This window comes from Botrytis fragariae (genome assembly GCF_013461495.1).
Source record: "Botrytis fragariae strain BVB16 chromosome Unknown tig00000000, whole genome shotgun sequence".
Lineage (NCBI taxonomy): Eukaryota > Fungi > Ascomycota > Leotiomycetes > Helotiales > Sclerotiniaceae > Botrytis > Botrytis fragariae.
In genome coordinates this window covers 1,943,890-1,957,327 of record NW_023500986.1, presented here as the reverse complement: position 1 = coordinate 1,957,327, position 13,438 = coordinate 1,943,890, and the positions used below count along the sequence as shown (strand labels likewise).

At 43.4% G+C, this 13,438-nt stretch overlaps 8 protein-coding genes across 8 annotated transcripts; 4 read left to right on the top strand and 4 right to left on the bottom strand.

Annotated features, from left to right (window-relative positions):
* Nucleotides 1-170: 170 nt before the first annotated feature.
* On the top strand, nt 171-1,023 carry Bfra_006823 (putative inosine triphosphate pyrophosphatase protein; the record flags this gene model as incomplete). The annotated part of the gene is made up of 6 exons (XM_037337194.1): nt 171-344; nt 395-468; nt 527-671; nt 726-762; nt 821-854; nt 930-1,023. 6 exons carry the CDS (start codon nt 171-173, stop codon nt 1,021-1,023), a joined length of 558 nt encoding a protein of 185 aa, XP_037198560.1.
* A 105-nt stretch (nt 1,024-1,128) lies between these two features.
* Nucleotides 1,129-1,856, bottom strand: Bfra_006822 (putative pos9-activating factor fap7 protein; the record flags this gene model as incomplete). The annotated part of the gene is made up of 3 exons (XM_037337193.1): nt 1,129-1,330; nt 1,429-1,574; nt 1,674-1,856. 3 exons carry the CDS (start codon nt 1,854-1,856, stop codon nt 1,129-1,131), a joined length of 531 nt encoding a protein of 176 aa, XP_037198559.1.
* A 697-nt stretch (nt 1,857-2,553) lies between these two features.
* On the bottom strand, nt 2,554-4,116 carry Bfra_006821 (putative carbohydrate-binding module family 48 protein; the record flags this gene model as incomplete). Its single annotated transcript, XM_037337192.1, is given in 4 exon segments — nt 2,554-2,595; nt 2,646-3,237; nt 3,306-3,549; nt 3,561-4,116. The coding sequence occupies 4 exon segments, from the start codon at nt 4,114-4,116 to the stop codon at nt 2,554-2,556; spliced, it is 1,434 nt and encodes a 477-aa protein (XP_037198558.1).
* Nucleotides 4,117-4,845: 729 nt separating this feature from the next.
* On the top strand, nt 4,846-5,411 carry Bfra_006820 (uncharacterized protein; the record flags this gene model as incomplete). Its single annotated transcript, XM_037337191.1, has 2 exons — nt 4,846-5,034; nt 5,085-5,411. 2 exons carry the CDS (start codon nt 4,846-4,848, stop codon nt 5,409-5,411), a joined length of 516 nt encoding a protein of 171 aa, XP_037198557.1.
* A 75-nt stretch (nt 5,412-5,486) lies between these two features.
* Nucleotides 5,487-6,536, bottom strand: Bfra_006819 (putative o-sialoglycoprotein endopeptidase protein; the record flags this gene model as incomplete). Its single annotated transcript, XM_037337190.1, has 1 exon — nt 5,487-6,536. The coding sequence occupies one exon, from the start codon at nt 6,534-6,536 to the stop codon at nt 5,487-5,489; it is 1,050 nt and encodes a 349-aa protein (XP_037198556.1).
* A 539-nt stretch (nt 6,537-7,075) lies between these two features.
* Nucleotides 7,076-8,734, top strand: Bfra_006818 (putative set domain-containing protein; the record flags this gene model as incomplete). Its single annotated transcript, XM_037337189.1, has 4 exons — nt 7,076-7,202; nt 7,330-7,457; nt 7,515-8,014; nt 8,077-8,734. The coding sequence occupies 4 exons, from the start codon at nt 7,076-7,078 to the stop codon at nt 8,732-8,734; spliced, it is 1,413 nt and encodes a 470-aa protein (XP_037198555.1).
* A 366-nt stretch (nt 8,735-9,100) lies between these two features.
* Nucleotides 9,101-10,937, bottom strand: Bfra_006817 (putative epl1-like protein; the record flags this gene model as incomplete). Its single annotated transcript, XM_037337188.1, has 2 exons — nt 9,101-10,702; nt 10,779-10,937. The coding sequence occupies 2 exons, from the start codon at nt 10,935-10,937 to the stop codon at nt 9,101-9,103; spliced, it is 1,761 nt and encodes a 586-aa protein (XP_037198554.1).
* A 781-nt stretch (nt 10,938-11,718) lies between these two features.
* On the top strand, nt 11,719-12,611 carry Bfra_006816 (putative calcineurin subunit b protein; the record flags this gene model as incomplete). Its single annotated transcript, XM_037337187.1, has 4 exons — nt 11,719-11,845; nt 11,926-11,978; nt 12,100-12,173; nt 12,260-12,611. The coding sequence occupies exons 1-4, from the start codon at nt 11,794-11,796 to the stop codon at nt 12,609-12,611; spliced, it is 531 nt and encodes a 176-aa protein (XP_037198553.1). The 5' UTR covers nt 11,719-11,793.
* Nucleotides 12,612-13,438: the final 827 nt, after the last annotated feature.

Below are 13,438 nucleotides of genomic sequence, written 5' to 3'. Positions count from 1 at the left end.
AAGCTCCGTGTATATCACAATACAATTCAAGAATAGGAATTTGAAGATACAACATTTTATAGAGCCTACGATTTTATTTTTTGCTTCCCTTCTTGAACTTCAACTCTCACACGCTCGCCCATCAACAACTTCTTTCCCTGCATAGAAAAATCTTCACATCTCCATTCATCATGGCTCCTCCCAAAACCCTCAATTTCATCACCGGCAACAAAAACAAACTTGTCGAGGTGAAAGCTATTTTGGGTGATACCATTGACCTTCAAAGTCAATCTCTCGACCTCGTTGAGATCCAAGGGACGATTGAGGAAATCTCCAGCGACAAATGTCGAAGAGCTGCTGAAATTGTGTGCTTCCATGTTCCCCAGCCTTTGAGTGTTACTAATATCAAATCTAGATTCAAGGTCCAGTGCTAGTTGAGGATACATGTTTGTGTTTCAATGCCTTGAAGGAATTGCCTGGTCCATATATGTAAGATTTCCCGGTCAAGAATTACATTGAGAGTGTTCTGGTCACTGATAATAGGCAGTAAATGGTTTATGGATAAATTAGGTCATGATGGACTGAATAATATGCTTGTTGGCTTTTCAGATAAATCTGCACAAGCAGTGTGTACGTTTGCCTATTCTAAAGGCCCAGGTCATGAACCTATTATCTTCCAAGGAAGAACAGACGTAAGTGTTTCCCCATATTCCTGCGTGCCGTCGTATGGCTCTAACACTTCCCAGGGCAAGATTGTACCTGCAAGAGGTCCAGCTGCATTTGGTATGTTCTACTACACCACTAAAAATACCCCTTTTTACTAATGTTCCTTGATTTATAGGCTGGGATCCTATTTTCGAGTATGAAGGTCAAACGTAAGAACTCTTTCCTAATCCATTTTGTGTTTTCATTCCATCATATCACATAGATATTGACCCCGCCCCCTTTAGATACGCCGAGATGGAGAAAGTTGAGAAGAACAAAATCTCTCATCGTTTCCGAGCACTCGAAAAGTTGAAGACATGGCTGCAAGAAGAAGCATAGAGTCCAATAAACAGAGGACAAGGAATGGAGTGACAGATAGATAGTGCTCTCTGAAGCTCAAAAATACTTCAGGGACCGAGCAACAACAATCCATGCCTAATAATATCACTGCTCATCCTCCGCGTGATCCTTCTTCCATTGTTTAACCCATGCCTCAACCCTCTCCACATTACTCTCCACCTCATCACTTGTATCACTCCGTAGCTCCACCACAATCTCCTCATCATAACTCTCTCTCGCTTCATCAAGTAGTACCTCCATGATTTCCGCATCTAAATTCTCTTGCAGTTTGGCTTCTGGATAATTCCTGTATTTTGATTAGAGTCAGCTTTCTCGATCACCGCTCCCTGTCGTTGCTACACTCTAGATGCAGTCTCCCTCCGCACAAAGTTAGAGGAAACGTACCTCGCCTTCAACCGGTCATACAGCAGCGTCGAATCCACCCTCAACACAACCACCAGATCAATCCAACTTTTCGGAAATAATTCGCAAGCATGCCAATCGATGATATATCCGCCTTGCTTGACATCTTCTTCTATTTCATCCAATAGCTATAGATTCCCAATCAATTAGCCAAAAACTCCCAATAAAGTCTCAATATTCCATTGTAATGAATCCCCTGTCAGGCTCGCAAAAGAAATCAAACCAACCTTATCCTCATCCACAATCCAAGTCTTCAATTCATCATCCCAGCCCTCATGACACCCCTTCTCCTTAACCACATCATTGACACTCAAGTGTTTCAATCCGGTACTCTCAGCCAATTGTTCGCAATGAGTAGTCTTTCCTACACCAGGCGTACCTGTTATTATAATGTTTGGCTGTGTGCGCATAATGACGAGCTTGTAAAATTGCGAACTTGGATGTGTTCGAGCTTGAGAGTTTGAGATTCGAGGATTACTTGGCTTTCGTTGGCAGATATCTCAAAAGATATTCGAATAAACGGAGTGATGTGACCTTAGGTCTTGGAAGATTCAGTTTGGAAATATTTATGACAGTCTCGTATTTGAAATTGTGCAAAATGCGGCTTGATGATGTTCGCGCTGGAGAATTGGGGAAAGCCTGTGCTACCTCCGCGATACTGTTTTTCTCTTGGCATCAACTTTTTGGAAAAAAAATCTTATCGCAGGAAGCGGGGCTTATCGGCACGTGCCATTAGCGGGGAGAGATCGGATGGGTACAGAAGCTTAAAATAGATAAGGGGTAGGTGGAATTTATGCGGGAGTACTAGGAAGTAGCTTCGAGTGCGCTTTAATGAGCTTGCAAGTGGATTGTGTACTGAATTTGCAATGCCATTGCTATTGTCATAATTTAAACATTGCGATAAACAATTAGGTCATCATTTGTGATTAATTTTCTTCATTGGAATATTCTGCATGTAGTTTGCCATCGAGAAATCATGCGAAGCAAGCTGATCTGCTCAAATTGTTACTTACTCGATGCAGGTATGAAATTCGTTGATATCCAGGCCCACCAGCTTCACTATTCATAGACTATAACATCTCGCATTGCTGTTTCTTATTCTTATTCTTATTCCTCCGCTGTAGGCTTATACATGATTGTTGTGACATACTACATTGCGAATTAGTACATAATATAAATTGTTAAAGACGCTCCCGTACCTTTCGCTTATATCTCGTAGTGGCAGAAACAGCAAGAACATTGTTCTTAATGCTGCTCGTAGCTAGATGATTGAGAACAGTGTGGTTAGGCATAATGAGAACACTGTTGTCATCCTTCATCGGTGCATTGGCATTCAAGATAGGTTTTCCCAAAAACCCTGGGAGAGTAGGTGGAGGAGGCAATTTGTCTATAGCAGCAATTGCGTACCGGTATTCTCTGGAGTCTTCGGGTTTATCCATATCTATGAGGTATTGTGGAATTTCTGAAGTAAATTGACTCTGGGAGATTGCGCGCTTCATCTTGGAGACTGGCTTCGGCTTCGTCCTCTCTTCTGCAGGTACTGGCTCGGGCTGGGTGATTTCAGGCTTGGTTTCCGAACCTCCAATTGGTTCGCTAGGTATATTTACAGAACCCTCATCGTTAGGCAGGTCATCGGCGCTGACTTCAATGTAATTGACTAGATTGTTGCCGAAATCGACGGTTGTTGGAAGAAGTGCTGAGCATTTCATAATGCCATCTTGAATAAATCGAACGTGGTGAGTTCCAGGTCGTACATGAATTATCGCTTTCAAAAGTCCCGGCTCTCCTTCTCTGGGAAATATTAGTGTACTGTCAAAACGTTGGAGTTCAAAGGGTTCATTGGAAAGACTAGAACTCACACTGCACTCAATCTTTGCTTCTTATTCCACTGAAATATGGTTCCAGTTACATAAACTTTCTCTCCGCCTTCTCTCCACTCGAATAAGGTTGGTACCGTTGCCTTGGTCCGATCGATTTGAATTTCCTCGGCGTCCTCTTCATCTATCGTCGTACTACTTAACGCCGAATTCCGTCTTGCAAGCGGTGGTTCATTGTCCAGAGCATCTATATCTATAGCTGGGGCGATCGAATCAGCCGGTGTGACTAGAGGCGACCCTGGGGTGTGCACTTCCTCCTCAATTGGCAGTGGAAGCCTCGGAGGTCGCGAAAGATGATACGACATATCCTGAAGGGGGGACCAGAAGGGTCGACAGATGTGGCTTGAGGGCTCGATAGGGAATGTGAATGGGATCTGGACGTTGCAGTGTCGTAATTGGAGGATGGCATGGGAACATCAACTGGCTTGGTTGGCTGATCTCTCACGGCGATCTTTTCTGTCTCTGGTTCCTGTCTATGTGATTGCAGGCCTGCTTGTGGTTCTCTGTCATGCGCCGAAGGTGTATTGACTCCCGAATTCGGCAAAGAATTATTGAATTGTGCAGCAGGGTGTGATTGGGAGTTGCGCGGGCGGTGTGTGACATTCGATCCGTGAGCCTGTGCAAGAGAAGGTTCTGCTCTCGCAGCAGTCCTATGCGTGTGTATCAAATTCCTTGGATCTCTGCGAGCTGAGGATGTTCTTGATGAGTCATTACTATGGCTCGAGGGTGCGGGAGAATGCGAATGAGGTGTCGAAGCAGTTGGCCTCGTGTTGGTAGAGGGTGTATTTCCCATTATGAAAGTGGTCGTGTGATTCTAACCAACGTACTCAAAAATGATTCCTTTCCGGGGAGTGAGAGCCCTTTAGAGGAAAAGAAAGGCAGAGGGTCGAGGGGAACGGTCGGTGGAGCAAAGCTATCTCACGAGTTGTAAATAAGTATTTTTTGATTATGATTTGAAATGAATATATTGTTCCACGAGTCTGGATGACCTGTACTTGTTAAAGGGTATCTTATAAATAATCAAATTTGAGCTTGAGGTTTTTAAGTACAGTAAAAAAATTGGGTTTCTTCTTTCGTGGAAAAGATTCTGGAGCGAGGCTTGGAAGTTGATTCCTTCCTTAAGGTTTGTTCCTTCAACCCCACAATCAGCTTTATTGAAGACCAACCCACAAAAATTGAGACGATGCTTTGAATCCTTGTTACAGTAGCTGACTTGGTCTGTGCCTTCATTGAAGCTTCTTTCATTCTTCTATTGTTCTATTCCTCCATTCTTTCCTTCATCACACATCAGTACAGAGGTAGTAGTGGTATTACCTAAATGATTGTAGTCCTATTTAATCAAACATCAATATCACCACTCATTTACAGCAAAAACAGTCCCGTGAAGGCTCAAACCATGAGAATTTCAAGAATATTACAAGTTCTACTTAAGCATTAGATCATACAACATAGGTGTAGAACAGATCTTGTCTGCTAGCCTTCCATCTTCCTGTCATTTCAGACAACTCATTCAATATCCATTATGGAATTCTCAAGTACAACATGGCTGTCGATTACAGGAAGCACTTTTTATTATATTTCCTTGCCAATTATTGTTATTTCCAACTGGCTGTTGGCTATTCTTAGGATTGCTCTGGCCCCACTGCTACATTTGGGAAACTCTTTGGTTTCTGCTATGCTTCTTCCCTTGAGAGTAGTCGCGAAATTCGAGGCAAGCTTGATGCAATAACAAATTGATGGATTACAGCTAACAACTATCAGACCATCATCATATTCTTGGGGTCTGCAATCGTCATCGGCTTGATCACAGGTTTGTTGTTACGAGTTTCCTCCAACATACTCGCATCACTGTTCAAATTGACATCAGACCCTGAAGACACGGATCGTTCTGTGGCATCGATACGCGCCGCACGAGAACATAAGAAGAGAAACTCGAAATCGGATCCATTGAAATGGAAGGTCGACCCTTCTGTGGAGAAGAGACATTCCGGATGGCTGGAAAAGGATGGAGGCAGAAAGAAGGACGAGCACGGGCTATCGGCGCAGATCATAATTGAGGAAGATGATGACTCCGATGATGGATTTTAATCAGAGTAGGAGCAGCGATATGCAAGTCTGTGCGAGCCCTCTTGAGATGACAGGATTAAGTTCTTAATATATTATTCAATCTCTCCATTTGACGAAGACTTGATCCGTTCTGAACCTCTGAGTACATGTGCTCTCTTCCAATGGAGTTCTGAAGCCAGTTTCGTACGCCAAAAGTCCAGCCTGTGCTATCATTATACCATTATCAATGCAAAAACGTTCGTCGGTTGCGAAAACGCTGCCTCCCCTATCTCTTGCCATCAACCCCATCATTTCTTGTAGCCTCTCATTACAACCTACGCCTCCCACAATGAGGACTTGGTTGCTCCCTACATGAGCCATAGCTCGTTCTGTGATCTCCACCAGCATCGCATACACAGTTTCCTGCAGGCTGAAACACAAATCTGACGTGGTAATAACTTCTCCAGTGATCGGGTCTTTTTGCTCCGGGTTCGCCTTAAGTTCCGCCGCGAGTATATCAATGCTTGCCAAGATTCCAGAGAACGAACAGTCCATTCCTTTCACCGCATATGGCAGATCTAGTAACACCTTTCCCTTCTTTGCTAGTTGTTCGATATTGTATCCCGGTGCAGGGTCGTTGCTAATTTCCAGGGTCCTTGCGAAACGATCCAAACAGTTACCAACTGCAATATCTAACGCTTCTCCAAAAATTCGATATCGTTGCTCTGCATATGCAATCACCTGGGTATTTCCTCCGCTAACGTATAGAACGACCGGATTTTGTGCCCCAGTAATCTCTCGACCCATTTCTATATGCCCGACGCAATGATTTACCCCTACCAACTCTTTACCCCACAACAGAGAAAGCATTCGCGCTGCGATAGCGACGCTCTGGAGAGGTGCTCCCATGCCAGGGCCTTTTGTATAACATATACAGTCGATATCAGATACTTTTACTCCAGCTTGCGCCATAGCTTGCTTCACAAGTTTTACGACCCATGACCGATGATGCTTCGCAGTATCTTTTGGTAGGAAACCTTCTCCTGGAGGCGACACAAAAGTGTGTCGAATATTGGAAAGAATTTCGGCCGGTTTGCCTTTGGAAGGATGTGATATAACACCAACACCCAATTTGTTAGCACTACCTTCAAGCCCTATAGCAATCATTTTCGCTGTTGGGTTCTATAAATTTCAACAATAAAATATAAATCAAGGAGGGGTCGACGATGAAATGGATAAGGCCCAATGCCCTCGGCCGCTAAATTAGACAAGGCTGAAAATAACAAGTAGAACTAATCGATAAGGATTATGCTGAAAATAAGTAACGTAAGCGCAATATATAGAATTGCTAGGTGACTTGATGGTTTCAAATATCTAGGTAGATTCACAACCAACATCTAGAACGGTTTAATCATATGTGCACAATCAAGAAAATTAATGCAGTATATGATACTAGTACTTTTCGTTCAACTGCAATCAATAACTACAAGAGTGCGAAATTTTTCCTGCTGACCTTGCAATGCCCCACATTCTGTCCCTATCAGGACTAGGGCCCCTTGATTTGCTCGGTTTATTTTAGCGACTTGTCGCTTTGGTGCGAGTTTAGAAATTACAGTACTTACTATCACTTGCGCCAATTCTGATCCTACATTACACACAACCACGTACATTATCTTTTCAGCAGCATAAGTCAGCGTACTGAAATTATGGACGTCGACGATTTTGAAGCTAGAACAGCAACTTTCTCAGCATGGCTCCAGGAAATGGGTATCCGGACTAATCCAAAGATGGCCTTGGTGGACCTCCGTCAAGAAGGTCGAGGACGAGGTGTCGGTACGATCCATTCTTTCTTAACATTTCTATTACTACTGTGGTATGGCTTTGATCAAAGAGCTGCTACCTGCTTTCTGTTAATCTTTATGGAGTGATCCGAAGAGGATTTCTCGCTGACATGTAATAGTGGCCATAGAAGACATTGATGATGACGAAATTATCTTCAGCATCCCACGCAGTGCCGTGCTAAATGCTCAGAATGCGAAGCCCCTTGCGATTTCGAAACGACTTGCAGAGAAGATGCCGAGCTGGCTGGTAAGTAGTTATGGGCGTCTCGATGAGATTTGAATTTAATGATTGACTGGATTTCAGGCGCTCACCTCGATACTTATGGCGGAAGGACAAGTAGACGATTCTAATTGGGCTCCATACCTCGCGATACTACCAGAGGAATTGAATAGCTTGGTTTTCTGGTCGGATAGCGAGCTCGCAGAATTGCAAGCGAGTGCAGTAGTGAAGAAAATCGGAAAACAGGGTGCTGAAGATATGTTCAAAACTTACATAACTCCGCAAGGCTTACAGCATTCTAGCACAGAGATGTGTCACAAAGTAGCTTCTGTTATCATGGCGTATGCATTCGACATACCAGATCCCTCCGATGGTCCAACTTCCGGCGGCAAAGGAGAAGAAGCGGCAGATGACCTGGTTTCCGATGATGGGGAAGATGAAAAAACCATATTATCTATGATTCCGTTGGCCGATATGCTCAATGCAGATGCAGACAAGAACAATGCCCGCTTGATCTGCGATAACGAGGAACTAGAGATGCGAGCAATCAAACCTATCGCGAAGGGGGAAGAAATATTCAACGAGTTCGTCTTTTCCTCAATCACAATTTCAGCTGCGTTTGCGGTTCACTGACAGAGACTTTTAGTTATGGCCAGCTTCCCAGGTCTGATCTTTTAAGGAGGTACGGTTATGTCACAGACGGATACTCCACATACGATGTGGCTGAGATCTCGGCGGAATTCATTGTTTCCTTGTTCCGGAACGGCAAGGTTCATCCATCGTTGCCAAAGCTCACCCAAGATAAGTTGAAAGTTCGTCTTGACTTGGCCGAACGAGAAGGCATCTATGACGAGTCATTTGATCTCGTTCACTCTAGTCCAGATGAGCCAAGTATACCAGATGAGCTTTTAGCATTTCTGTATCTCTTGCTTGTTGACGAAAGTCATCTTAAAGCTATCTTGGATTCAGAGAGCAGTCTACCAAGCCGTTCCAAACTTACCACGGAGCTTGCAGGTCAGGTCCTAGCAATTTTGTTGCGAGCGAGAGAAAACGAGTACTCGACTACTCTTGAAGAGGACGAAGATCTTCTCAAGAACGCGAATCTCCCAATTCGAACCGCTATGGCGATTCAAGTACGTTCTGGAGAGAAAAAAGTGTTGCGAGCAGCTATTCAAGAAGCAGGTACATTTTCGGGTGGCAACCATCGTATGAGGCTTACGCCTTTAAAGGAGGGAACAATGAAAAATGCGAAGAGAAAGGGGGAGGACATGGAACAGCCAAAGAAAAAGGGACGTTCTGGGTAGAGTGTCAATTCAATTGATGCCAAGAACTCTTTGGTTGGTAGGTCACAAAGCTTTTCATTTTGCTCTGGGAGTGCTTTTGGAGGAGATTATTAATTGGGCGTCATATTTGACTCCTCTTAATCATTTCATAATGATCTTTTGCTCGTTCATGAGCGCTAAAATACATATAGGTCGCCTAGATACCCTCCTTGGGTACTTTCGGACAAAACTTCTAATGACAACAAATCAACGCTCAGCCCTTTCCCTGGGTAACGCCCCTACCCCCCATTGCCCGTTGAACCCTGCAGAAGTTGATTTACAAAGAAGCCTCACAATGGAGCCGCTTCTGGTAAAGTGACAACTCAGTTGTCGTGAAAAAGAAAATTCCTAATTACTATGTTGGATTGGAGGCCCGATTGCTCGGTTGTTACCAGGACTACCTCCAGTACCAGTCCTGTTCGATTGCGATTGATGTTGGAACATGCTTCGCCGATGTGCATCCGGATACAAATGACCTGAAAGAGGTATTGTGGATCTAAAGCGTAGAGGGTTGGTATCATACGGGTCAACCTCGTATACAGGCTGTCCGTCATCCTCATCCTCATCCTCGTCATATTTCCAACGATCAGATTTCCTCTCCATGCTTTTGTTGACAGCTGTAGACATTCCTCTCCGGTCTATCCACAGCCGGCCACCTCGGCCAATTCGTCTCCGATATGCTGGTTGCGAACGACGATCGTCTTCTTCTGGAGGTGTACTATACCGCACGGTCACCGCGTCTGGTTTTTCTTGGCTCACTGGAGATGCTTGATCAAACGAGTCGGAAGTCACAGATGATGGTGGCGTCAGTAAATACTGACTGTATTGAGCTGTTGCTGGGCGAAAGCCCGTATTCGAGCTTTGTCCTTCAACTGGTAGGAGTGGTTCCCTTGTGCAGTCAATGAAGTTCTCATTCCACTTGATATGCTGTGCGGATTTCTCCTCGAGCTCTCTTTGCAGCATATTCTCCTTTTGGGCTAGCACATGACTTAACTGTACCATATCCATTTCGATTCCGCGACCATCAGGGCGAGGTGGAATACGAAGTGGAGCTGGCTGGCGTTGCACATTTTGAAAGTCCATGGCCTTCCTCTTCTGTGGCTTCAAATTGTCAGTAGGATGTTCGAACTCTCTTCCAATGGTCGAGATTATGCATACCTTCTGATTGATGAGAAGTTCGTCATCAGGATCACTCTTGATACCCAGCTTGATCTTGAGGCTCTTGATTTCACTACGAGATTCGAATACGGAACGTTCGCATTGCAAGAGTTTTTTCTTATAAGTTTCGCGTTCGGTCGCCATTTTAATCAGGTCCCTTGCTTCTTCCATTTCCTTTCTCAGTCTCCTAACCTTATCTGTGATTTGCATATCTCTTGCTCGGGTTTTCCTGGTGGCTCTGACTTCACGGCGCCGGAAGCAAACATATGGATCGCCTTCGTCTTGATCTTGGTGAGTTTCAAACTTCAGACTAGGCTGAATGCCGTGATTATCACAGGCATGCCGTCGAGACTTCCAATATTCATATAATTCCTTCAGATGACCAAATATCTTCTCCTCTCCTCGTTCCTTGATGACTTCTTTCATGGTCTCAAAACTTACCAGGGTCTTGTCTATTGAGGCCCATGGGGTTTTATTTTCAGCAGTTTCTTCGAAAATTTCCATGAGTTTTTCAAAGTTATCTTCCGAGAGCTGTTGATTCGAAAGGGTTTTCCTTTTGTTATAATCTTTTAGAAAAATTTCATCTTCGGTAGTCATGTTATATTGGCAACCAGTACATTCTTCCACGGTCTGTGAAAAGCGGATATAGGTAGCAGGTTTGTCAAATTTCCTTGAGTATAATGATTCATAGTCAATGTCGGTACCTTCTTCTGCAGGAGGAGCCGGAATCTCTTGCGGTGCATCCTTATCACCCGAAGTGTGGCCTGCCAGAGCAGCTTGAAGATGGTATTCCTGTTTGAAACACCGGCGTCAGTATATGCGATATGTCACGTGATTATATGGTAAGATCGAGCACGTGACAACTAACATTTTCTTCAGCTTTTTCGACACCAGTCTCGACTTTATATTGACCTTGTAATGAATCATATTCGGCAGATTCTATTTGATCTTCTCGTAGAATTTGTTGATGGGTGGATCTGTTGAGCTTCTTTTGGCGCACCACCCTGCCAGCCGGTTGTGTCCTCATGTTGATGATGGAATGACTCCGATATGTAAAATTAACGCGACAACGCAATTTGAACGCGTAAAAAATTCATAAAATAAAAAGCTGTTCATGACTGAATGTTTAATCCATTTTTTGAATTGAAATTCGATGTCAGTTGGAATATTTTGATGATAGAAAATTGTACCTTTGCCACGTTCCGACGTTCGTGATACAAGCAAATTTTTCCTGGTTCAATGTGTCAATAACTCTAATTTGGGTAATGTTGGCCTGATTTGGTTACTGTATAAGGCAACAACAAAGAACATTTGTGAACTATACTAGATCAAGGATCCTTGTCATATCAAACTTCTGACGATAGGAGATTTGACCCTATTGTATTATATTGATAACTTCGATACCTACCCCATATAACTTACAATACAATCTCCAAAATTCATTGAGGATTGGGGGGAAATATAATACAGACTCTCAGGAAATAGAAAGTTAATACTTCAAATCGATAATCAATCTGATTCGGAAGGAAAACAATACTCTAGTTTGGACATAATCGAATCTCGCATCTTACTTTCAGCCTCTCTCCCCGCCCTTCTAAGGAAACTTATCACCTAGCTACCTATCTAGTCCCCAGTCTTGCGACCAACCCCAATCACCTCCTTTACTTCAACAACCTTACCTGCTACTTGGGTTTGCGACTATCTCTTTTACTGCGACCACTTCCTTTACTCCATTCACCCTATTCGTCAAGCCTTTCTCTTGCGACCGCCTTTACTACAACAGCTTACCTCCACCTCCTTTACTCGATTGGCCTTGCTACGAAAAAACAACTACCTACCTACCGCATACATAATCACATACCAGACAAACACAATCCGTCAATATGGGAAATACAAGTAGTGCAGTGTTGGAGAATATTGTACAAGGGTCAAACTGTGCGGATAATACATCCTTCTAAATTACTGTCTGATTGGTCATTGGGAGGACCTGCGCGCTAATTCTGGGTGCGAGACAGTTGATCGAGATGAGGTTGATAGATTAAGAAAACGTTTTATGAAATTGGATAAGGTGCGCACTATTCTGTTTCCTCGGTTGGTGTACTCAGTGTGTTGGAAGTACTGGGGGTTATCAGTTGATCGTGTGGGAAGTGTATGGAATTCAGGAGGGCTAATGGAGTCTATGTCTATAGGATAATTCCGGTACTATTGAACGTGAGGAGTTCCTCAGTCTTCCGCAAATCTCGTCGAATCCTCTAGCTACCAGGTTGGTCTATCTTATTTCTCTCCATCTGCCGTCCACACGCAATATTTGAAATGATGTATATATACTGATTAATCTTCCTTCTCCAGAATGATTGCCATATTCGATGAAGATGGAGGTGGAGATGTTGATTTCCAAGAATTCGTCAGTGGACTCAGCGCATTCAGCAGCAAGGGAAACAAGGAACAAAAGCTTCGTTTTGCATTCAAGGTTTATGACATCGATCGTGATGGATACATCAGCAATGGAGAATTATTCATCGTTTTGAAGATGATGGTAGGAAGTAATTTGAAGGATCAACAGTTGCAACAGATTGTTGATAAAACAATTATGGAGGCAGATTTGGATAGGGATGGAAAGATTAGTTTCGAGGAATTCACAAAGATGGTGGAGAATACAGATGTTTCTATGAGCATGACTTTAGGTGAGTTTGGATGTTGAATCCGTTTTGGAGAAAATGGGATGGTACTTGAGGGCGAAAACTTTACTAATGTGTGTGGTAGATCAATTTTGATTCGAAAGCATTGGGAAGGGAAGAAGATCAGTAATATAGCGAGCAACGCATGTTTTCACACACACTACAATCCAAATCAAAGTACAGTATAACATGCTCAGATGCAGGACATGATATGAGCGATGGTTGAAACTCTTGCAGCAGAACTAGGGATCTAGATGCATTGATATGGTGTGATTGGTGGATTCTCGAGACATGCATTTATACTGAGCTCATTACAAGGAAATGATGATTTATTTATAAGATACTCCACCACATTTCTTCATGTGCTCCAAGTGAAAGTGCTATTGTTGTCTAATAGTTTTGCGGACTAGTCGTCCATAATTACATGCCAATAACCTTAACTTGATACCTAAGTCAAACACCGATTTTGAGGCTTCTTTCTCTCCTCCGCTACTATCATCAAGTGCCATCGTATTGACTAGATTCTCACGAGTCAACCAATTTGCTTGACTCTTCGTTGGTCTTGGAATTGAGCGTTCAAAGTGTTCTTCTCGATCCAATCAAAATCTACCTCATGGTCCAACTAAGTATGGGGACAGCATGTATATACACACGAAAGCTTACCACAAAAGTAACCCTACGGCTTTATATATGGATTATTGTTTTGTTCCATAAAGTTTACTCCATACATAGATAGTCTTCTCCCTCGAGTCAGGCTACTTAATCGAATCATTCAAACGGTCCGCTGATTTCTGCAGCCCCCTTACCGGCCCGCGGTCGGTCCGATTTACGAGATGTGCAACAAATTTAA